The sequence below is a fragment of the Scyliorhinus canicula genome, chromosome 8 (assembly GCF_902713615.1).
Source record: "Scyliorhinus canicula chromosome 8, sScyCan1.1, whole genome shotgun sequence".
NCBI lineage: Eukaryota > Metazoa > Chordata > Chondrichthyes > Carcharhiniformes > Scyliorhinidae > Scyliorhinus > Scyliorhinus canicula.
Window position 1 is genome coordinate 33,093,327 of NC_052153.1, and position 25,119 is coordinate 33,118,445.

The 25,119-nt window shown below is 48.6% G+C and overlaps 1 protein-coding gene across 6 annotated transcripts in view; it reads left to right on the forward strand.

Annotated features, from left to right (window-relative positions):
* Positions 1-25,119, forward strand: part of LOC119970175 (SH2 domain-containing adapter protein B-like) — a 117,054-nt gene that overhangs the window by 67,911 nt on the left and 24,024 nt on the right. For 3 of the 6 annotated variants that reach the window (XM_038804366.1, XM_038804361.1, XM_038804362.1), the window contains one exon: positions 7,807-7,926. The exons of 2 other annotated variants lie outside the window; for them this stretch is intronic. In XM_038804366.1, coding sequence (XP_038660294.1) covers positions 7,807-7,926 — 120 coding nt within the window. Of the gene's footprint in view, positions 1-7,806; positions 7,973-25,119 lie in introns of all 6 variants that reach the window. One more of the 6 variants, XM_038804364.1, reaches the window with a different exon arrangement.

Genomic DNA, 25,119 nt, shown 5'->3' on the forward strand with positions numbered 1-25,119 from the left:
TACAGTGCAGAAGGAGGCCTTTCAGCCTATCAAGTCTGCACCAACCCACTTAAACCCTCACTTCCACCCTATCCACATAACCCAATAATCCAGAAGGATGTGGAGGCTTTATAGAGGGTGCAGAAGAAATTTACCAGGATATTGCCTGGTACAGAGGGCATTAGCTATGAGAAGAGGTTGAATACACTTTGTCCGTTCTCACTGGAACGAAGGAGATTGAGGGGCGACCTGATCGAGGAGTACAAAATTATGAGGAGCATAGACAGAGTGGATAGTCAGAGTCTTTTTCCCAGAGTAGATGCGTCAATTACTCGGGGGAATAGGTTTAAGGTGTGAGGGGCAAGGTTTAGAGGAGATGCATGAGGCAAGTTTTTTTACACCGAGAATAGTGGGTGCCTGGAACCTGCTGCCGGAGGAGGTGGTCGAAGCAGGGACGTTTAAGGGGCATCTTGACAAATACATGAATAGGATGGGAATACAGGGATACAGACCCCGGAAGTGTAGAAGATTTTAGTTTAGACGGGCAGCATGGTCGGTGCAGGCTTGGAGGGCTGAAGGGCCTGTTCCCGTGCTGTAATTTTCTTTGTTCTTTGTACAATCTCTCCTAACCTTTTTGGACACTAAGGGCAATTTCGTTTGGCCAATCCACCTAACCTGCACATATTTGGAGTGTGGGAGGAAACCAGAGCACCCGGAGGAAACCCACGCAGACACTGGGACAACGTGCAGACTCTGCTCAGTAAGTGGCCCAGTGGGGAATTGAACCTGGGACCCTGGCGCTGTGAAGCCACAGTGCCAGCCACTTGTGCGACCGTGCTGTAGATGTGGAGGAGGAGATCATCCACGAAGAGTGACACCCTGATGTTCTTTGTCTCCCCTCTGGATACCTCTTCAGCCTTTCACCATTCTGAGAGTGATTGCTAGTGACTCGATTGCCAGAGTGAACAACAGCGGGGACTCCTGTCTCATGCCTTTGAGCTGGAAGTACTCGGAGCTGGTGGCGTTAGTCCATAGGCTTGCCATGGAGTGTTGTACAGGTGTTTCACCCAAGCAGTGAACCCTGACTCAAGCCCAAACTGCTCCAGTACCTCTATGGTGCTTTCACTCAACTCTGTCAAAGGCCTTTTCTACGTCCAGGGAGATGATTACTTCTGTGTTCTCTTCCCGGATGGGGTCACTATCTCGTTCAGCAGGAGCCTGATGCTTGATGTTAACTGCCTGCCCTTGACCAAGCTCATCTGGTCCTCCGTGACCATCTCTGGGACGCAGCTCTCCAGCCACTTAGCTAGGGTTTTTGCCAGGATTTCTACATCTTCGTTTAGTAGCGAGGTGGGCCTGTAGGACCCCTACTCAGTAAGGTTGTTGTCCTTTTTAGGTATCAGCGATACTGAGGCTTATGCTAGTCTGGGCGCCAGGGGGGCCCTAACCAGCGAGTCTGCGAACATCTCCCACAAGTGCAGGGCCGGTGCTGTTGCAGATTCTATTATAGAAGTCTGCTGAGAATCCATCTGGCCCCGGTGCCTCCGCTGCCTGCAAGGAGTTGGTACTCTCCATGACCAATGGTGCTTCCAGATCCCGTCTCCTATATTCCCCCTCGACCGACATGTCCAGTCCATTGAGGAACTGCTTCATCCCCGAGTCTCCCTCTGGGGGCTCGAAAGTTGTAACCCTCACTCGAAGGCCTCGTTGACTTTTTCAGCTGGGCGACTAGCCTGCGGTTATTGCCCCTAACCTCAGTAGTTCCCATGTGGCGGCCTGCTTTCTCAGCGGGTGGGCCAACAGGTGGCTGGCTTTGTCTCTATGTTCGTAAAAGGACTCCTGTGTTTGATGGAGTTGGTGCACTACTTTCCTCGTGGAGAGCGAGTCAAAGTCCATTTGTAGGTTCCTCCGCTGTACGGTCGGGGCTGCAGAATACCGCCAGTCCACGTCCAGTCTGAAGCCAACCATGTTTTGCCTGCTGTTTTCTCCTTCCTATCTCTGCATACTTTGTAAGCAATAAATTCTCCCCTTCTTACTGCCTTCATCACATTCCAGAACGTGCCGGGCGAGACCTCCCCTTTCTGGTTGTTGGTAATATAGCCGTTTATGGCCTGTGACATCCTTCAGCAGAATACCTTATTGGCATGGAATACCTTATTTGGGCAGCACGGATAGCACCGTGGCCTCATAGCGCCAGGTTCACAGGTTCGATTCCCCGCTGGGCCATTGTCTGTGCGGAGTCTGCACGTTCTCCACGTGTCTGCATGGGTTTCCTCCGGGTGCTCCGGTTTCCTCCCACAGTCCAAAGACGTGCAGGTTAGGTGGATTGGCCATGCTAAATTGCCCTTAGTGTCCAAACGGTTAGAAGGGGTTATTGGGTTAAGGGGATAGGGTGGAAGTAAGGGCTTAAGTGGGTCGGTGCAGGCTCGATGGGCCGAATGGCCTCCTTCCGCACTGTGTGTTCTCTGGACGGCCGTGTCTATCCTCCATGGTGGGTGTTGGGCCCGGCCCATCTCCAAACTCATAACAAAATCACAGAATTCTACAGTGCAGAAGAGGCCCTTTGGCCCATCAAGTCTGCACCAACGCATGAAAGGTGCTGATCTGCATACCTAATCGCACTTGCCAGCACTTGGCCTACAGCTTTGAATATTTGGCTGCCAAGTACTCATCCTGGTACTTTGTAAAGGATGTGAGACATCCTTGCCTGGTATGGAGGGCATTAGCTATGAGGAGAGGTTGAATAAACTTGGTTTGTTCTCACTGGAACGAAGAAGGTTGAGGGACGACCTGATAGAGGTCTACAAAATTATGAGGAGCAGAGACAGAGTGGATAGTCAGAGACTTTTTCCCAGGGTAGAGGGGTCAATTACTAGGGGGCATAGGTTTCTGGTGCGAGGGGCAGGGTTTAGAGGAGATGTGCGCTGCAAGATTTTTTACACAAAGGGTAGTGGGTGCCTGGAACTCGCTGCCGGAGGAGGTGGTGGAAGCAGGGACGATAGTGATGTTTAAGGGGCACCTTGACAAATACATGAATAGGATAGGAAGAGAGGGATACGGACCCTGGAAGTGCAGAGGATTTTAGTTTAGACGGGCAGCATGGTCAGCGCTGGCTTGGAAGGGCCTGTTCCTGTGCTGTACTTTTCTTTGTTCTTTGTTTATCCCACCACTACCACCCTCCCAGGCAGTGCTTTCCAGGCCGTTTCCACTCTAGGTAAAAATGTCCTCATGCCCCCGAAACCTTCTACCCCTCACTTTGAACATGTTCCCTCGTAACTAACCCTTCATCTAAGGGGAACAGCTGCTTCCTATCCATCTTGTCCATGCCCCTCATAATCTTGTACACCTCAATCAGGTCAACCCTCAGTCTTCTCTGCTCCAGAGAAAACAAGCCTGTCCAACCTCTCTTTTTATAACTTAAATGTTCCACCCCAGGCAACATTCTGGTGAATCATTTCTGCACCCCCTCCAGTGCAATTGCATCCTTCCTATAATGTGGCAACATGAATTGCACACAGTAGTCCAGCTGTGGTTTCACTAAAGTTCTATACAGCCCCATCATGACCTCTCTGCTTTTGTAATCTATGCCCTGATTGATAAAGGCAAGTGTCCCATATGCCTTTATCACCATCCTATTAACATGCCCTTCTGCCTTCAGAGACCTAGGGGCAAACATGCCAAAGTCCCTTTGTTCTTCGGAACCTCCCAATGTCAGACTTTTCATAGTATATATATTTCCAAAGTTTGTCACCTCTCACTTTTCAGGGTTAAATTCTATCTGCCAATTAGCCACCCATTTAACAATCCCGTCTATATCTTCCTGTAACCCAAGACACTCAACCTCACTGTTAATCACCCGGCCCATTTTTGTGTCATCCACAAACCTACTGATCGTACCCCCACATAGTCATCTGTGTAATTTATTTAAATGACAAACAATAGGGGGTCCAGCACGGATCCCTGTGGTCTGCCACTGGACACTGGCTTCCACACTAAAGCAGCTGTCTATCATCACCCTCTGTCTCCTATTGCTAAGCTAATTATGAATCCACTTTGTCAAATCCCCCATGTCTCTTAATAAGCCTCCCATGTGGGACCTTATCAAAGGCTTTGCTGAAATCAGTGAAAATGACATCAACTGCACTACCCTCATCTACACACCTGGTTACATGCTCAAAAATTTCAATCCAATTTGTTAGGCATGACCACCTTCTGGCAAAGCCATGCTGACTATCAAATCTTGCCTCTCCAAATGGAGATAGATTCTCTCTTTCAGAATCTTCTCCAGTAGTTTACCAACTACTGACTTGAGAATCAGTGATCTGTAGTTGCCTGGCTTCTCTCTGCAACCTTTCTTAAATAGTGGGACCACATTAGCTGCTGGTCTCTGCACCCCCTCCAGTGCAATTGCATCCTTCCTATAATGTGGCAACATGAATTGCACACAGTAGTCCAGCTGTGGTTTCACTAAAGTTCTATACAGCCCCGCATCAGTTCTCTGGCCAGAGAGGAATTAAAAATTTGGGTCAGAGCACCGGCAATCTCCTCCTTCGCCTCCCACAGAAGTCTGGTACATAATTCATCCAGACCTGGAGATTTGTCCACTTTTAAGCCCGTCAATACCTCCAGTACCTTGTCACTCCCTATGACAGTTTGCTGAAGAACCTCACAATCTCTCTCACAGAGTTCCATAACTACCTCCTCATTCTCTTGGGTGAAGACAGATGTGAAATATTCGTACAACACCCTATCAATGTAGGATGTTGAACACCCATAGATGCCCCCTTGGTCCTTTCCCTCTTTATCCTCTTCCCTTTGATATACTTATAGATTACCTTGGGATTTTCCCTACTTTTACCAGCCAGAGCTTTCATATATCCCTTCTTTGCTCTCCATCCTGCTCCATTCGGCACTTTTTGTACTCCAGTAATGCCTCTGCGGAGTTTATCCCTTGAAAGCCTCTCTTTTCCTTCTTATTGTATCCTGAATGTCTCTGGTCATCGATGGTTCTTTTGGTTTGTTACACCTTTTTATTACCCTACCCCGTTTCATCTTTGAATATTCCCCCAATTGCTCTTCTATAGGTTTCCCCACAATTACGTCTTTCCAGTCTACCTTGGCCAGGTATAATTTTGTTAAAATCTCTTTTCCCCCAATCCAAAACCTTTTTTTGCAACTTGTCTATTTCTTTGTCCATAACAAATTTAAATTGAACCATGTTGTGGTCGCTATCACTAAAATGCTCCCCCACCAACACATCAACCAACTATCTGGCTTCATTCCTCAGAATTAGGTCCAGACTGCACCATCCCTTGTTGGATCCTCTACCTATTGAGCTAAAAGGTTCTCCTGTATACATAATAATAATATTTATTGTCACAAGTAGGCGTCAATGAAGTTACTATGAAAAGCCCCCGGTCGCCACATTCTGGCGCCTGTTCGGGGAGGCTGGTACGGGAATTGAACCCGCGCTGCTACCTTACAAGCCAACTGTTTAGGCCAGTGTGCTAAATCAGCCCCTCTGTGCTAAACCAGCCCCTCATTCCAAGAACTCCACTCCATCAAAGCCTTAACATGATGGCTATCCCAATTAATTTTGGGCAAGTTGAAATCACCGAATATAATTACCCTCTTATTATTTTTATAGCCCTCCACGAATAGCACGCATATGTGCTCCTCAATTTCCCGCTGACTGTCTGGGGGTCTATAATAAACACCTCTCAACGTAGCTGTCCTTTTTTATTCCTAACCTCTACCCACAAAGCTTCATTTGATGCCCTTTCCAAGATATCATATCTCCTTACTGCAGTAACTGCCTCCTTAATTCATATTAATGCAATGCCTCCTCCTCCTCTGTCTTGCCGCTTGCCTCCGCTACTTTTTTTTAAAATTTAGAGTATCCAGTTCTTTGTTTTCAGATTAAGGGGCAATTTAGCGTGGCCAGTCCACCTAGCCTGCACATCCCCCACACACGGGAAGAATGTGTAAACTGCATTCAGTGATCCGGAGCCAGGATCGAACACAGGATGGCCGTGAGGCACCAGTGCTACCCATTGCACCACCGTGCCGCCCTGCTACCACCACTTTAACCATAGAACATAGAACATAGAACATAGAACAGTACAGCACAGAACAGGCCCTTCGGCCCTCGATGTTGTGCCGAGCAATGATCACCCCACTTAACCCACGTAACCCGTATACCCGTAACCCAATAATCCCCCCATTAACCTTACACTACGGGCAATTTAGCATGGCCAATCCACCTAACCCGCACATCTTTGGACTGTGGGAGGAAACCGGAGCACCCGGAGGAAACCCACGCACACACGGGGAGGACGTGCAGACTCCACACAGACAGTGACCCAGCCGGGAATCGAACCTGGGACCCTGGAGCTGTGAAGCATTGATGCTAACCACCATGCTACCGTGAGGCCCCATGGCTATCAACTTTATGGATTTCTTGAGCTACTGGAGTTCCTGTGTTAGGGACTCCCTCCATTCATCTATTGGGGTGAGGGGGTCCCGCTTATGGTCTTGTTGTCCATCCTGTTCAGGTGCGGCTGGGACCATGTCATCCCATGTGTTTGCCATCCCCTCGGTCCTTCTCTCCAAGTTTTTGCTGCCTTTGCCGTCTTTTTGGCTCCTGGAGTTGCTGCCACTTGGCATGTCATGTCCTTATGGTGTTGGAGAAGGTGAAGGGTTTTTCTCTTGGTTTTAGAGGGCTATTTCAGGTTTAAAGCGCCTAAATTCGAGTGTCCAGGAGGAGAGCCACCTTTCGTGCATCCGCTCAGTACATCCCCGTCACCGGAAGTCCAATTGGGTAGTTCTACCTCATTGCCAATATAGTCACAGGAATTCTAGGCAACCATCAGTGGATAGCAGCTACAGACAGTTTATTTAGACCCAAAAACTATTTACAAAAAGTAGACAGGAACATTACAATACTAGTTAGCGACTCCAACTCTTCTCCCAGACTGGACCTGTTCTTCAGGTTTTAAAGGCTCCAGCCTGCTGGAATCAAGCATGCTTTTCCCCGATTCGTCAGTGTATCACGTGGTCTCCAATGTTTGCCAAGGCCTCAGTCGGCGGGGTTACGTGACCCTCGAAATTTGCCCTAAAAGTTGCATTCTATAATATGTAAGGAAGTAGCGAGAGAGGTGGTGGATGCACTGGCAGTAAAATCTCCCAACAATCCTTAAATTCTAGAAAAGTCTCAGAGCATCGGAAAACTGCCAGTGTAATACCCTCCTCAAAAAGAGATGGAGGTAAAAACAGGTTACTGTAGGCCAGTTGGATTAACATCATTGGGAAAACATTTCAGTCCATTATAAAGGGCGCCATAGCAAAGTATTTGGAAATACGTAGTATAATCAAGCAGAGTCAGCACGTCTTCATGAAGGGGAAATCATGCCTGATTTTATATACTTTGATTTCCCAAAGTAATTTGGTAATATACTGCACAAAAGGCGACTTACTAAGATAAGAGCCCACGGTGTTGCGGTAGTATATTAATATGGATAGAGGATTGGCTAGAGGAGGGGAATTATTAGGATGGCAAACTGTAACTATTGGAGTGCCACAGGGATCAGTGCTGGGGCCGCAATTATTTACAGTAAATTAGTGTACTATTGCCAAGTTTGCTAATGACACAAAAATAAGTGGGAAAGCACTGGTGAGGATGATATAAAGAGTCGATGGTGGGATATAGACAGGTTAAGTGAGTGGAAAAAAAACTTGGCATATGGATATCACAATTAGGAGAATGTGAATACCTTAAACCAAGGGTTTCTCCTTTGGCAGTAATGTTTTGCCCATTTTCTCTCATAGATGGTATCATGGGGCCATTGGCAGAACAGATGCAGAAAATCTTCTACGGCTGTGTAAAGAGTGCAGCTATCTCATCCGAAAGAGTCAAAGCAACAAGAATGATTACTCTCTTTCACTGAAGTAAGAATGGAATCATGCCAAAAAATTGACTGTAATTGCAGATCAGGTTAGACACAGGTACAAATGACTGTGATATGGCCAGTGATATGGCCAAAGTGTGTGGTCGGGAATCAGACCAGAATTTGGGGTCTGTCTGGATTCATAACAGATTGGGAGCCCTTTGTTTTTTGAATTCATCAACGGATACAAGTGCTAGTAATTGCTAAAGTTAAGGCTAACCCGATTTAACAGTGAATTTTATTATACTTATTGATGCTTTGTCAAAGCTACAACTTTTTTGGAGATGGGTAATCTCCCCATGTATGATTTGTACCAATTAACCAAGGTTAATAATGTCAGCAAATACATTGTGATTAAAAGGAGAGAGCAGATATAATTCAAGTAATAGCACAGCATCTGACATTGGCAGAGGAAAAGATTACCCAAGTAGTATGCAGCTTAAGTTGGCTAGAATCATAGAATCCCGATAGTGCAAAAGGAGGCCATTTGGCACATCAAGTCTGCACTGACTCTCCGAAAGCCTACCTAGGCCCATCCTATCCCCTTAATCCCTTAACTTTTTGGACACCAGGGATAAGTTAGCATGGCTAATTCACCTAACCTGCACATCTTTGGACAGTGGGAGGAAACTGATGTACCCAGAGGTAACCCATACAGACACGGGGAGAATGTGCAAACTTCATACAGTCAGCCAAGGTCAGAATTTAACCTGGGTCCCTAGCTCTGTGAGGCAGCAGAGCTAACCACTGTGCCAATGTGCCATTTGTTCAAATTCAGTTACAAATAAAGCAGCTTGAGATAGAAATGGGAGAGAAAAACACTCAAACTTTAAACTGAGGAAATTGATCAAAAGGGGACGAGGGGACATAGCCTTAAATTGAGGGGTAATAGATATAGGACAGAGGTCAGAGGTGGGTTTTTTACGCAAAGAGTGGTGAGGCCGTGGAATGCCCTACCTGCAACAGTAGTGAACACGCCAACATTGAGGGCATTTAAAAATTTATTGGATAAGCATATGGATGATAAGGGCATAGTGTAGGTTAGATGGCCTTTAGATTTTTTCCATGTCGGTGCAACATCGAGGGCCGAAGGGCCTGTACTGCGCTGTATCGTTCTATGTTCTATGTTCTAAAAGACATGGAAAATGAAAATGTAAAACTTCAAACTAAGCCGCAGAGAGAGATGTTAGCACGGGAGGAAAGAGAAAAGGAAGTAGAGAAATAATATCTTTGGTAACAGGATGAAATAGATATTATAATAGTTGGGTGATGTAGCAAGTCCCACTTGGTGCTTTGATATAGCTAATAATCTTTGTCTGGTGCCCAAATGCACTGAGCACAGAGTTGAGAGATTTTTTATCTTGTCTGGAAAAACGACTGCACAGCTAAAGTGGCAAAAGGGCACATGGACTTTATTTGACAGAGCATTTTGGAGGGGAAAGCAATTAATGTTTATTCTAGCCTTTCAGAAGAGCATCCTCAAATTATGAGACAGTTTAAACTCTGATGCTAAATTCTTCGGAGCATATTAATTAAAATTTCAGGCTTGGAAAAAAAAACAAATTAGTGTTTGTAGAAATTGTCAGGGAGAAAGAAATGTTGCAGCACTGGTGGTTTTGAGTACAAAAACTTGGAACAGAACTCTCAAATAAAAATAGAAGATTTCCAAATTAGCATCCCAACCACCATTGGGTAACGCCTGGAAAACTACAAGGTTTCTAAAGCAGCAGTTCTGGAAGGTGAGTATGATGATCATGTAGGCAGCTCGTGGGGGTATTGTATTTGTATTTGTAATCTCAGAGGGAATCTGGAGGAATAGAACTGAACCTGGCTTTAGGAAATAAGATAAAAACTATCCGGTCAATAAAAATTGAATTCCAAGCATAAAAGCGAGCAGAAAACCAGTATGCTTTTATTGCTCTGTAAAAGCAAATTGTTGGAAACTCCACGTCTGTGACAGCCAGAGGGACACTTGAGGATCGAAAGGGGCAGCACGGTAGCATGGTGGTTAGCATAAATGCTTCACAGCTCCAGGGTCCCAGGTTCAATTCCCGGCTGGGTCACTGTCTGTGCAGAGTCTGCACGTCCTCCCTGTGTGTGCGTGGGTTTCCTCTGGGTGCTCCGGTTTCCTCCCACAGTCCAAAGATGTGCGGGTTAGGTGGATTGGCCATGCTAAATTGCCCGTTGTTTCCTAAAAAGTAAGGTTAAGGTTAAGGGGGGGGGTTGTTGGGTTATGGGTATAGGGTGGATACATGGGTTTGAGTAGGGTGATCATTGCTCGGCACAACATCGAGGGCCGAAGGGCCTGTTCTGTGCTGTACTGTTCTATGTTCTATGAAAGAAAAAACTTGTGATAAAATGATAGCAATTGTGCAATTGCAAAGTGTTCCCGCAGTAATAATATAATAATAATATTGTATTATTATTAGTGAGGGAACACTTTGCAATTGCTATCATTTTATCACATGTTTCCTTTACTGGTGTAGTCTATTCTTTATTCTTTGTTATTAAAATGATAGCAATTGTGCAATTGCAAAGTGTTTCCTCAGTGCCTACTACAAAATGCCACTCTCTGGAAATAACAGGTCTTAGTATCTACAGTAGAAGGATTCCCTTACTCCTCCAACAAAACAAGAAAACAAATTAATATTTTGCTGATATGATTTGTGTTCCAGATGGTTTGGTAAGAGAAAATATATTGATCAGGGTATTTCATGGGACTTACTCATGGGAGTTATGAACATGTTCCCTTGGATAAGCTGAGGAAACTTTTGACAATCTAATGAGCATATTGAAAAAATCTTAAGGAACATTCAGCAACCAGGGAGGAAAGATTCCAAAGTAACCGGCATTCCTATGAGGAGCTGATGAATTTGTATATGTTGTCACGGCACATTGGGCTAGTACCTCATCTCCAGCTTGGAGTTTCCTGGACCTGGCATGTTTATCTGCCCACATTTAATTCTTCCTCCCAAAATCTTTAAATGCTCCTGGACTACCTGACAAGCTCCTGTGAGTCTTTCCACAAACGTGGACATGTAATCCAATATTGAGGACTCATCTTTTTGTCTTAGAAACTTCTCGCTCATCAACTTTAATACTTCATGGTCATGGACCAATACAAATGAGTGAAAACCAAATAGTTTCTTTCAGAGAATCCCTGCTGGCTAATAGTAAATACAACCAATCCCTTGTCCCAATCTCTTGGATATTCATTTAAAAAAAAAAAATTTTATTGGCATTTTCAATATTTATAAACAATTATATACATTGTTGGCTGTGTTTATTTACTGTATTATACAGAAAGGTTTATTCATGGGACTTAATCTAGAAAGGTCCTTCCCTTAATTTCCCCTATGCACATTCTGCTGCCCTCTGGCTCGGCGTGTGGTCCCTCCCTCCCTCTTTTCCCCTCCCCTTGTGTCTCCTCTAGTCATTTTTTTAGGAGGGAGGGTGTTTTCTCCCCTTCCTTTTATTCCCCTGTCAACTTCCTCCCTCCCTCCCTCCCACATTGTCCCTTTTGTGTCCCCCCAGCCTTTTTTCCTCTTTTCCCCTTCCCCCGGGTTGCACGCTATGGTTCCCCCCATCTTTATTTTTTTTCCTCTCCCTTTTCTTTCTAGCTTTCCCGTTTTCCCCATCTTATTCATTGCTGATGGCCTCAAACAGGTTCTGGAACAGGTCAACAAACTACCCCATGCGTTTAGGAAGCCTTCCTCCGACCTTCGGATGGCATACTTAATCTTCTCTAGGTGGAGAAATTCCGAAAGGTCAGCAAGCCAGTGTGCCGCTGTGGGTGGTGCTACTGATCACCAGCCGAGCAGGATTCTCCAGCGTGTGATTGGGGAAGCAAAAGCTAGGGCATCAGCTCTCTTCCCCTTGTGTAGCTCTGGCTGCTCTGATCCCCTGAAGGTTGCCACATTTGGGCATGGCTTCACCCTCACATCTTTGGGCATTGCCTTGGAGAAGGCTGTCCAGAGTCCAGCAAGTTTGCGACATGCCCAGAACATGTGGGTGTGGTTGGCCGGACCCCTCTGGCACCGTTCACATTTTTCCTCCACCTCCAGGAAGAACCTGCTCATTTGGGTTCTGGTCAGGTGTGCTCTGCACTCCACTTTGAACTGCATTAGGCTTAGCCTTGTGCAGGAGGAGGTGGGAGTTGGCCCTGCTCAGTGCTTCGCTCCACTTCTGTCCCCAGTTTATCCTCCCATTTTCTGTCTGGTCTCGTCCAGTGGTGAATTGGCTCCGTCCAGTAGCTGTCCATACATTTTCCCACATAGTCCCCCTTCTTTACTGTCCGTGTTTATCAGGTCCTCTAATAGTGTAGTTTCTGGGGCCTCGTGGTACACTCCTGTCTCTTTGCGGAGGAAGTGCTTTATTTGCAGATATCTCATCTCCTGTCATGTCGGCAGTTTCCACTCCTCCATCAGTTCGTCCAGTGTCGTTAGTCTGTGACCTACGTAAAAGTCCCTAACTGTCAGTGTGTCCCCATCCAGTCTCCATTGCCTGAAGGTAGAGTCTAGCATGGCTGGGGAATTTGTGATTGCCGCAGATGAGAGCTGTGGGGGACATCCTAGTCAGCCGAAGTGCTGTCTTAATTGGGCCCACGTTTTCAGTGTGGCCACTACCACTGGGCTTGATGTGTATTTTTACCGAAGGGGATGGGATGCTGCTGTAGCCAAGGCGCGGAGGGTCGTCCCCTTGCAGGAGGCCTCCTCCGTCTGTACCCACTCTGAGTTGGGTTCGTTTAGCCATCCCCGCATGCTTTCCATTTGTAGTACTGCACATTTGGTAAAGCCAAGCCACCTTTGATTTTCCTCATTTGCAGTCAGTTTGGGGACTCTCGGGTTCTTACCCCCCCCCCCCCCCCCCCCCCACCCCCCCCACACACACACACACACACACACAGACAAACGCCATGATTAGACTGTCAATGCTTTGGAAAAATGCTTTGGGATAAAGATTGGTATGGATCTAAAAAGGAAGAGGAACCTCGGCAGCACGTTCATCTTGATTCTCTTGGATATTCATGGGAATGTGTCCTAAATGGGCAGTATTTTCCGTCAGCCGACGCTAAAATTGGGAAAGGCGAATGGGCGGAGAATCGTTTTTGACGCCAAAATTATGGTGGGCGCCTGGTTCATGCCAAGTCACAATTCTACGGTGCCTCGACAGTGGCATCAATGCATTCCACTCCGCACGTACAGTAAAGAGTGTTTGCCTATCATTAGCGGGCCTGACCTGGTATTATCTGTGGCCTCCGTGATGCACCATCTCCACTGGGGGGAATTCCCAATGGCGGGGTTCACTTTTGCTTTTAAAAATTGTGGAACAGGCGCCGAGGTTCATGACAGAGCGAGAGGAGAGAGGACACAGAGAGGAGTGACTGTGGATTGCTGGTCCTGACACTTGCTGGGCTAGTGGAGGTGGGCCCTGCCAGGGTTTGGTCATGGGCCGGGTTGAACCCCCCTTCCCCTATACCAAAGCCCCAGCCGTCTGCCACCTGCCGGCAGGGCATCATGCTGCCCGCTCAAGGATAACACCCTACAGGGGGCGCCATGCGGGGACTGCAGAGCGTACCACTGGCAAGGGCCTTGCAAGCCAATGGTCAATGGTACTCTTGGCAGCAGGGACGGGCACCAGGGCCAGAGGCCCCCAGACTGCTGGCCGCTGACGGTGGGGGGTGGGGTACATGACGAGGCAGAGTTCGCAGTGCCGACCGGCGCCACCGTGTTGATGGACCTGGTTGGGCACGGGTGTATGCACCATGCTAACATCAACCCCTGCAGACAATGGATATTGAAATACAGCCAGCAATGGCGGCCTCCCTCCTCGTCGCCGCAGCTCTGGGAGATGCTCTGCCGCTGTACAAGCTGGAACTACTCGATCAAGAGGAAGCTGCGACAGCGGAGCCTGCCCCAGAGGAACAGGAGGCAGCTGCTGAGGGTGGAGAGCCAGCCGCCCAACAGACTGAGGAGGAGGAGGAAGTGCAAATGAGGTGCCGCAAGAGGCCTCGCTTGTACCGGCAGTGCCTTTCATTCGAGGACCTGCCGGGCAGGGTGACAATGTGACATATCTGCAAGATCATGGCCCACCCGGCACAGCGGGGGACTGGAGGACACCCGCTCCCACTGGCCGTCAAGGTGACGGTCACCCTGAGCTTTTACGTTTTCCAGGCGCCGAGTGGGGACTTGTCGGGGATCTCACAGAGGTCGGTGCATCCGAGTCCTCATGAGCAGCCTATATCCCAGTCAGCACAATACATTCATTTTAATGTGGACCGAACCCACCAGGATGGCCGGGCATGGGGGTTTCTGCCATCGCCAAGATGCCCCGGGTCCAGGGGGTGATTGACGGGATGCACGTCACCCTTTGAGCACCTGCAGATGCCGGTCCACTCTTCACAAATCGAACGGGGTTGCACTCGATCAACGTGCAGCTGGTGTGTGACCATGAGATGCGTATCATGCACGTCTGCACCAGATACCCGGGCAGTGTGCATGGCGCGTTCATCCTGGCACATTCTACGGTTCCATGCCTCTTCGAGACACCTTACCCGAGCTGTGGTCATGGCTGATGACGCCTATCCCAAAGCCACAGACCTATGCGGAGACCCCCGCTACAACAACGCCATGCAGCGACCAGGAGCATGATGGAGCATTACTTCGGCATCCTGAAGATGCACTTCAGGTGCCTGGACCACTCTGGTGGGGCCCTCCAGTATGGCGCTGGGACGGTCAGTCACATCCTGCTGCGTCCTCCACAACATGGTGCAGCAGAGGGGCAACGTGATGGAGGAGGAGGATGAACTCAAAGTATCATCCGATGAGGAGGATGCGGGGGAAGGGCGAGGATGGCTGGGACATGGGGCCTGGGCAGGCACGGAAGACCGCACAGGCCGCACAACTTGTGTGCCAGGGCCAACATAGACTGAACGCTTGGATTGCCTCCAGATTCGCTGTCTAGAGGGGGTCTGGCCAGAGGCATGGACACTGAACCCAGCTCCATCCCACCCGCCCCTGCCTGCTACTCCTCCGTGATAGATTTGTCCCACAGCACGGGCTGTTGGCTCTGGGTTGGCTGTAACTGCAGTTATGGTCCATGGATGGAGGATGATGACAACCCGCTCTGTGATGAGCTCTGGTTTGACAATGTCTGACCCCTTGCCCATGGTAGCACTTTCCAACATCGAACTGGGTGATCCCTTCATGTGAGCTGATCATTCCAGCACATGGTCCCATCGAATCCCTGGGGTGCTTGGAGGGCGGGGTTGGGGGAGGGGAGGTTGGTTGAGCAGTGGGCGCTGGCTGTACTGCAGTCCCTGGGCCAAGCCAGCTACCAACTTCCGCTTACTCCACACCCCCTCCGTGGCCAGCCCGTTCCAGCCTACCCCTCATACCCATCTGACAGAGCACCAAGGCAGTTTGTAACATTGTGCACAGGTGTTTAGTGTGAAAATATATATACAGATTCATGCCCCAGCTCCCTAACACTGAGCCGTACCCTGCACCCGTGCCAACCTAACTGTTGTCTAATTTTCTGGCCTTACGGGCCCAACACTACACCTAAGAGGATCCCTAGACGGTACATCGGGAGTGGAAGCTGCCTGCTATGATTCCCGTCATGTGATCTGGGTCCCTTTGGCGGCCATCTTCTGGGGCAACCAGGCATGAATGGCTCTGGATGCTGCTCGGGTGTCCAGGTAGCGTGATGACACCCTGTTCAGCCTGCTGCCGATGTGTTGTGCCAGGGACAGGAGGGAGGGGGAGGGGGTTTCCGAGGTGCTACAGTGTTCCGGCACCTCCGCTGCAGGAGTCACCGGCACGGGCCCCAACATCACCTCCTCCCCCGGGATGCCCGATGGCCCCGGGTTACTCCATGGGACAGAGGTGCAAGCAGAGCTAACGCCTGAGGCTACCCCGCCAAATGGCACTGCCAGTCCTGGAGGTTCGCTGGCATCTCGGCCAGGCTGTGCATGCTCATGGCCATGGAGCACAGGGCGTGGACCACATCAGCCAGTGACTGTGCCACCTCCCTCTAGGAATGGACCACCTCCCTTTGTGTCTGCTACGTGCCTGGGCAATGCTGATGCTCTTGGCCATGGTCCACTATGATTGGGTATGCTCAGGAGCGTCGCTGCAATGTCCATGTGGCCCTGGCACATGGCTGCTTGTCCTGTCTCTCTGCCACCGCCTGCACAGAATGCCCAGACTTAGACATGCTGATCCATGTCCAAAACCCTCTCCTCCAAGGCCTCCACCGCAGATGCCATCCGTGCGGTGTTAGCCTGGGTGGCACGCATGGCCGGCACCACTTCCTGCTCCTGCATGCGGTTGGACCCCTCCAACTGCACCTGAAGGTACTGGTTGGTTGCCGGCAATCACTCATGTAGTCTCTGGTTCTGTGACTGCATCTCCACGATTGATGGGACTGTCTGTTCCAGAAAACCGAAACCCGTGTGGACAGCAGCTAGTCCATGGTGTCGACTCGCCCTCCTACCTCCACCTGCTGTACCAGAGCATGTGTATGGTACGTACCAGATAGTGCCCCAGGAGCTTCTTAACTAACATGCCCAACCAAGGTAAATTTCTCTGGGATGTGGAGTGTGTTGGAGACAGCTGTGACGGGAAATCTGTGTCATTCCCGGACTTGAACTCCAGGGTGTCTGGGGATTTGGGTCGATGGCTCCCATCCATGTCTGTTTCATCCATGTCGCTGGTTCGCTCCTGGGGTCCGGCAGTGGGGGGAGGGGGACACCAGAAGGACCCGCCCCAACACCAGCTCCTGCAAGACACAAGAGAACATAGAACATAGAACAGTACAGCACAGAACAGGCCCTTCGGCCCTCAATGTTGTGCCGAGCCATGATCACCCTACTCAAACCCACGTATCCACCCTATACCCGTAACCCAACAACCCCCCCCTTAGCCTTACAGAAGGCATATGATTATACCAATGTTTGGGAGGGGGGGGTGGGGAGTAGGGGTGGGTGTGTGGGTGCAGTGGGGTGGTGGTGGGTGACATGTACCTTCAAAAACCGCAACTCAGCGTGGTCTCACTACTTCGCCCGATGCAGACCTCTACCCTGGCGACTGCCCTTTCCTTAGGCCCGCCGACCAGGTATAATAATAATCGCTTGTTGTCACAAGTAGGCGTCAATGAAGTTACTGTGAAAAGTCCCTAATCGCCACATTCTGGCGCCTGTTCGGGGAGGCCGGTATGGGAATTGAACCCGCGCTGCAGGCATTGTTCTGCATTTCAAGCTAGCTGTTTAGGCAGTCCCTGTGCTAAACCAGCACCTGCAGGTACATTGCCCTCTGCAGCGGTGAGAGGCTACAAGTCCAGCAGTCCCCCTCCAGTCTTCTCCTGTGCCCAGCGGTTACGGGCGCCCTTCACCTGGGTTGAGGACAGGGAGGAGAAAACCGAAAACGCACAGTGTTAGACAGTCCAATGCATGCAGCCCAGAGTGTGGGTAGCTGGTGGCTTCAGTGGCCAGGACAGCTGGCCATGGCGCCTGGTATGGATGCCGGCATGTGGCACAGTGTGGGGGTTTGTCTGCCCACTGGGTGGGGGCGGGGGGGGGGGGGGGGGGGGGGGGGGGTGTAGGGATGCGGGTAGTGTAACATATTATGGGCCAGGGTTTAGAGGACCTTAAAGTGGATTGTGGAGTTCACCTGACCCACAACTTTGAATAGACTGTGGTTATGGGGAGCACCTTATAGGTGTGATGTAACAGAGATTTACAGTACAAAGAAAAGTACAGCACAGGAACAGGCCCTTCGGCCCTCCAAGCCTGTTCTGACCATGCTGCCCATCTAAACTAAAATCTTCTACACTTCTGGGATCCGTACCCCTCTATTCCCATCCTATTCATGTATTTGTCAAGATGCCCCTTAAACGTCACTATCGTCCCTGCTTCCACCACCTCCTCCGGCAGTGAGTTCCAGGCACCCACTACCCTCTGTGTAAAAAACATTTGCCTCGCACATCTCCTCTAAACCTTGCCCCTCGAACTTTAAACCTATGCTCCATAGTAATTGACCCCTCTACCCTGGGAAAAAGTCCAGGCAACATCCTGGTAAATCTCGTCTGCACCCTCTCTAAAGCCTCCACATCCTTCTGGTAGTGTGGCGACCAGAATTGAACACTGTACTCTAAGTGTGACTTATCTAAGGTTCTATACAGCTGCAACATGACTTGCCAATTTTTATGCTCAATGCCCCGGTCAATGAAGGCAAGCATGCCGTATGCCTTCTTGACTACCTTCTACACCTGTGTTGCCCTTTCAGTGGCCTGTGGACCTGTACACCTAGATCTCTCTGACTGTCAATAGTCTTGAGGGTTCTACCATTCACGTATCCCTACCTGTATTAGACCTTCCAAAATGCATCACCTCACATTTGTCCGAACTAAACTCCATCTGCCATCTCGCCGCCCAAGTCTCCAAACGATCTAAATCCTGCTCTATCCTCTGACAGTCCTCATCGCTATCCGCAATTCCACCTACCTCTGTGTCGTCTGCAAACTTACTAATCAGACCAGTTACGTTTTCCTCCAAATCATTTATATATTCTACGAACAGCAAAGGTCCCAGCACTGATCCCTGCGGAACACCACTAGTCACAGCCCTCCAATCAGAAAAGCACCCTTCCATTGCTACTCTCTGCCTTCTATGACCTAGCCAGTTCTGTATCCACCTTGCCAGCTCACCTCTGATCCCGTGTGACTTCACCAATCTGCCATGAGAGACCTTGTCAAAGGCCTTACTGAGGTCCATATGGACAACAACCACTGCCCTACCTGCATCAATCATTTTTGTGACCTCCTCGAAAAACTCTCTCAAGTTAGCGAGACACAACCTCCCCTTCACTAAACCGTGCTGCCTCTCGCTAATATGACCCCTTGATTCCAAATGGGAGTAGATCCTGTCTCGAAGAATTCTGCCCAATAATTTCCCTACCACCTACGACCACTAAGGACCACTACGGCCTGTAGTTCCCTGGATTATCCTTGCTACCATTCTTCAACAAAGGAATAACTTTGGCTAAATTAAAACAATGTTTATTTATGAAACTAGCTAACACTTTATAAACCCACAGTAAACATCTTAACAACCAATAAATTCCACAAAGAATAGAGTACCCGAGAAGTAACTCTTAATCTTGCCTTCCAATATCCATAAGACAAAAAAAAGAACCCTTTTACAGAAAGACATCAGGTTTAACTTCTCTGCTGAGTCATGTACCACTTTGAAATCCCCAAATGAATTGAAGTCAGTCTGCAGCCTGCAGAAGGAGTTCCTTACAGCTGCGTGCTTTGCCTGCAGCTATCTAGCTCTCAAAACAAAACTAAAACACACCCTGTAGCTGCAAGTCCAAAGCGAAAGTAAAAGCTGACAGACAGCCCAGCTCCACCCACACTCTGGCATCACTGCAGTTCTTAAAGGTATATCCACTACAGCTATTCTATAAAAACACCCATTTCTTAAAGGTACTCTCAGATGACAAATGGGTATGTGGGACAGGGGCTGGGGACAGGGGCTGGTGCCAGGGGTACTGTGCTACCTGGCCGCCCGAAGGAAATCATGCAGTTTTTTTTTGCACTGCTGGTCGCTTCGGATGGTGTTGCTCACAACACTGGCAACCTCCGCCACCTGCGTCCAGGCACAGTGAATGGCGGCAGCTGGCAGCCTCCTTCCCTGCCCAGGGTATAGGGTTGCATGCCTGTCTTCCACAGCATCTAGCAGGGTCTCGAGCTCGGCATCCATTAAATGGGGTGCTGCTCTTCTTACTGCTCTCTGTTGGGTGCAATGGTGCGTGTGTGGGGAATTAAGTGTGTATATGGGTCGACAGCTTGTCAGCCTCCTGAGTGTTAATCACTAACCCGGCAAATCCCTTCCCGTATCTCATTGGAATTGATTTTCCTGACCACGAAAAACGCATGTTGATTGATGCCTGAGTTTTCCAAATGTCCTGCCATTGTTATCTTGTGCTATCCTGGAACCCTGTAATTCCACGGTTCCCAAACTTACTTTTGGGGGTTTCCAGCTGAATCCGGTCGGAGTGAGGACAGAGTGACTGCTGGGTAAGTAGTAAAGATTTAAATTGTTTGCGCGGTCCCATAACAGCTGATTGCTGTTATAGTGCGGAGCGCAGTGGTTGCTGGTTAAGTGTTGTATTTTTACCTGTATTTAAGTTGGGTGGTTCCTAAATCCGAGACACTCCACTTGTAGTGACCCCACCCTTCCACCTCCTCTAACCTAAGGGGTTGAGTGAATATTAGGTAAACTCTTTCTTTCTTTTTCTTGTTTTATCAGCAAGCTATCCTAGAGGGGATGGCAGGGAAGGCAGTGCAGTGTTCCTCCTGCAGAATGTTTGAGGTGAGGGATGCCATCAGTGTCCCTGCTGATTTCACCTGTGGGAAGTGCACCCATCTCCAGCTCCTCAGAAACCGCATTAAGGAACTGGAGCTGGAGCTGCCTACTGAGGTAATATGGGCTGAAGTTAGAAATAGGAAAGGAGCGGTCACGTTGTTCGAAATTTTCTATCGGGCCCCAAATAGTAATAGAAATGTGGAGGAAGAAATTGCAAAACAGATGATGGATAGGTGTGGAGGTCTCAAGGTAGTTGTCATGGGTGGCTTTAACTTTCCAAATATTGATTGGAACCTCTATAGGTCGAACAGTTCGGATGGGGCAGTTTTTGTACAGTGTGTGCAGGGGGGTTTCCTGACACAGTGGATTGGCCGACAAGAGGGGGTGCCACATTGGATTTGGTACTGGGTAATGAACCGGGCCAAGTGTTAGATTTGGATGTGGGAGAGCACTTTGGAGATAGTGACCACAATTCGGTGTCTTTCGCTATTGCAATGGAGAGGGATAGGACCATATGGCAGGGCAAGGTTTATAATGGGGGGAGGGGTAATTATGATGCGATTAGGCAAGAATTAGGGAGCATAAGATGGGAACAGAAACTGTCAGGGAAAGGCACAAATGAAAAGTGGAGCTTGTTCAAGGAACAAATACTGTGTGTCCTTGTTAGGTTAGTCCCTGTCAAGCAGGGAGGAAGTGTGAGGGGACCATGGTTCACAAAAGAAGTTGAATGTCTTGTCAAGAGGAAAAAGGAAGCGTATGTAAGGATGAGAAAACAAGATTCAGTTGGGTCACTTGAGGGTGACAAGGTAGCAAGGAATGAGCTGAAAAAGGGCTTGGGAGAGCTACGAGGGGGCATGAGACATCATTGGCGGGTAGGATCCAGGAAAACCTCAAGGCTTTTTACTCTTATGTGAGAAATAAAAGAATAGTAAGAAGTCTTACAACACCAGGTTAAAGTCCAACAGGTTTGTTTCAAACACGAGCTTTCGTAGCACTGCTCCTTCCTCAGGTGAATGGAGATGCCAGACAATGCTTGGAATGCGAGCATTTGCGGGTAATCAAATCATTACAGATCTAGAGATAACGGGTGATCCCAAGTTAAAGAGGTGTGAATTGTCTCAAGCCAGGACAGTTGGTAGGATTTTGCAAGTCCAGGCCGGATGGTGGGGGGTGAATGTAATGCGACATGAATCCAAGATCCCGGTTGAGGCCGCACTCATGCTTGCGGAACTTAGCTATAAGTTTTCGCTCGGCAATTCTGCGTTGTCGCGTGTCCTGAAGACCGCCTTGGAGAACGCTTACCCGGAGATCAGAGGCTGAATGCCCTTCACTGCTGAAGTGTTCCCTGACTGGAAGGGAACATTCCTGCCTGGTGATTTTCGCACGATGCCCGTTCATTCGTTGTCTGGCATCTCTGACTTTGTCTATATAAATGTTTCTGGAACATATCTCTCCATTCACCTGAGGAAGGCAGCACGATAGCATGGTGGTTAGCACAATTGCTTCACAGCTCCAGGGTCCCAGGTTCGATTCCCGGCTTGGGTCACTGTCTGTGCGGAGTCTGCAAGTTCTCCCCGTGTGTGCGTGGGTTTCCTCCGGGTGCTCCGGTTTCCTCCCACAGTCCAAAGATGTGCAGGTTAGGTGGATTGGTCATGCTAAATTGCCCTTAGTGTCCAAAATTGCCCTTAGTGTTGGGTCGGGTTACTGGGTTATGGGGCTAGGGTGGAGGTGTGGGTTTGGTTAGGGTGCTCTTTCCAAGAGCCAGTGCAGACTCGATAGGCCGAATGGCCTCCTTCTGCACTGTAAATTCTATGACAAAGAAATTCTATGAAGGAACAGTGCTCCGAAAGCTCGTGTTTGAAACAAACCTGTTGGACTTTAACCTGGTGTTGTAAGACTTCTTACTGTGCTCACCCCAGTCCAACGCCGGCATCTCCACATCACAAATAATAGAATGACCAGGGTGAAGTTAGGGCCGGTCAAGGACAGTAGTGGGAACTTGTGCATGGAGTCAGAAGAGATAGGAGAGGCATTGAATGAATACGTTTCTTCAGTGTTCACCAAAGAGGGGGGCCATGATTTTGAGGATTGTGTGATACAGGCGGGTAGGCTGGAGGAAGTAGATGTTCTGAGGGAGGATGTATTAGCAATTTTGAAAAACATTAGGGTCGACAAGTCCCCTGGGCCAGATGGGATATATACTAGGATTCTTTGGGAGGCAAGCGATGAGATTGCAGAGCCTTTGGCTTTGATCTTTGGGTCCTCACTGTCCACGGGGATAGTGCCAGAAGACTGGAGAGAGGTGAATGTTGTTCCTCTGTTCAAAAAAGGGAATAGGAATGACACTGGTAATTATAGGCCGGTTAATCTTTCTTCAGTGGTCGGTAAATTAATGGAAAAGGTCCTGAAGGATAGGATTTATGACCATTTGGAAAGATGCAGCTTAATCCGGGATAGTCAACACGGATTCGTGAAGGGTAAATCTTGCCTTACAAATTTGATTGAATTATTTGAGGAGGTAACTAAGTGCGTCGATGAAGGTAGATGATGTCGCATACATGGATTTCAGTAAGGGGTTTGATAAGGTTTCCCATGGTCAGCTTATGAAGAAAGTAAGGAGGTGTGAGATAGAGGGAAATTTGGCCGATTGGATAAGTAACTGGCTATCACATAGAAGGTGGTGGTGGATGGAAAATTTTCAGACTGGAGACCAGTTACCAGCAGTGTATCACAGGGATCAGTGCTGGGTCCTCTGCTATTTGTGATTTTTATCAATGACTTGGATGGGGGTTGAAGGGTGGGTCAGTAAATTTGCTAATGACACCAAGATTGGTGGAGTAGTGGATGAGGTGGAGGGCTGTTGTAAGCTGCAAAGAGACATTGATAGGATGCAGAGCTGGGCCGAAAAATGGCAGATGGACTTGAACCCTGATAAGTGTGAGGTGATTCATTTTGGTAAGAATAATTTGAATGCGATTACAGGGTCAATGGTAGGGTTCTGAGGAATGTGGAGGAACAGAGAGATCCTAGGGTTCATGTCCACAGATCTCTGAAGATTGCCACGCAAGTGGATAGAGCCGTGAAGAAGGCCTATAGTGTGTTAGCGTTTATTAACAGGGGGCTTGGGTTTAAGAGCCGTGGGGTTATGCTGCAACTGTATGTGACCCTGGTGAGACCACATTTGAAGTATTGTGTGCAGTTCTCGTCACCTCACTATAGCAAGGATGTGGAAGCATTGGAAAGGATGCAAAGGAGATTTACCAGGATGCGGCCTGGTTTGGAGGATAGGTCTTATGATGAAAGGTTGAGGGAGCTAGGGCTTTTCTCTTTGGAGCGGAGGAGGATGAGAAGTGACTCAATAGAGGTTTATAAGATGATGAGGCGGATAGATAGAGTGGACGTTCAGAGAGTATTTCCTCGGGTGGATGTCGCTGTGACAATGGGGCATAACTATAAGGTTCAGGGTGGGAGATATAGGAGGGATATCTGAGGTGGTTCTTTACTCAGAGAGCGGTTAGGGTGTGGAATGGACTGCCTGCTGTGATAGTGGAGTCGGACACTTTAGGAACTTTCAAGCGGTTATTGGATAGGCACATGGAGCACACCCGAATGACAGAGAGTGGGATAACTTGATCTTGGTTTTGGACAAGGCTCGGCACAACATCGAGGGCCTAAAAGCCTGTTCTGTGCTGTACTGTTCTATGTTAACCCCTACAATGCAGAAGGAGGCCATTCGGCCCATTGAGTCTGTACCGACCCTTGAAAGAGCACCCTACCTTGTTCCACTCCCCCACCCCATTTATGTAACCCTATCTAACTTCACATCAAATCAATAATAAATCAAATCAAATCATCTTTGCACACTAAGGACCATTTAGCATGGTCAGTCCACCTAACCTACACACCTTTGAATTGTGGGAGGAAATCTGAACACCCAGAGGAAACCCACGCAGACACACTCCACATAGATAGTCATCCAAAGCTGGAATTGAACCTGTGTCCCTGGCACTACGAGGCAGCTGTACTAACCACTGCACTATCCTCAGCATTTCCCTTCGATATTCGGGGGTACCACTATCTGATGCTAACTGTCCACAGACCTATGAGGATGTCTCCACTTCCTTATCAGTACTCTGTTCTTAATGTTATAGCACTCCCCTTCAGCCTCAACTTCTGTGAGAGCTCACTGTGCAATTCTGTAACTTTGGGTCTGCCTCCTGGGCCTCAATGAAGTCCTACCAAAGGCTTCCTCTGAATTTCCATCATCCTCAAGGATAGTTTTGGCTATTTAACCATCAGATGGTGGCATGAATTCAATCTCTGATGCTGGACTTTGTTTCGCCATTGGCCTGGTCACCACCCATGATGGAGAAGTATCTGGAAATTGTTTCTGTAACTGTTTTGTCTCCTCATCTTCCCTCAGACTCTGTAATCAAGAATGAACTACAACCTTCACTCCTGCCAAATTGTTCCCCAAAAGTAAGTCCACTCCATCAACTGGTAAATTCTTAACCACTCCAACAATGCCTGGACCTCCAATTGTACTTTATACAATGGCTATATTCTCCACTTATCCCATTCATTACACCTTAGCTTTCATTGATTTCTCTAGAGGGAAAACCAAATCCCTCCAGTTAGACAGTTTGCATAGCATCTGTGTTCCTTAAAATAGTTCAGAGTTTGGTTGCATAATTGAATGAAAATGGGGTGATCGTCCCTGAGACAAAAGCCCTGCATGATTACAATTTATCATCTACCTCAGTCGCCACACCTGCGCCTTCAGTAGTGTTTACCTCAGGCCTGTTAGTTCTAACTAGAGCTACA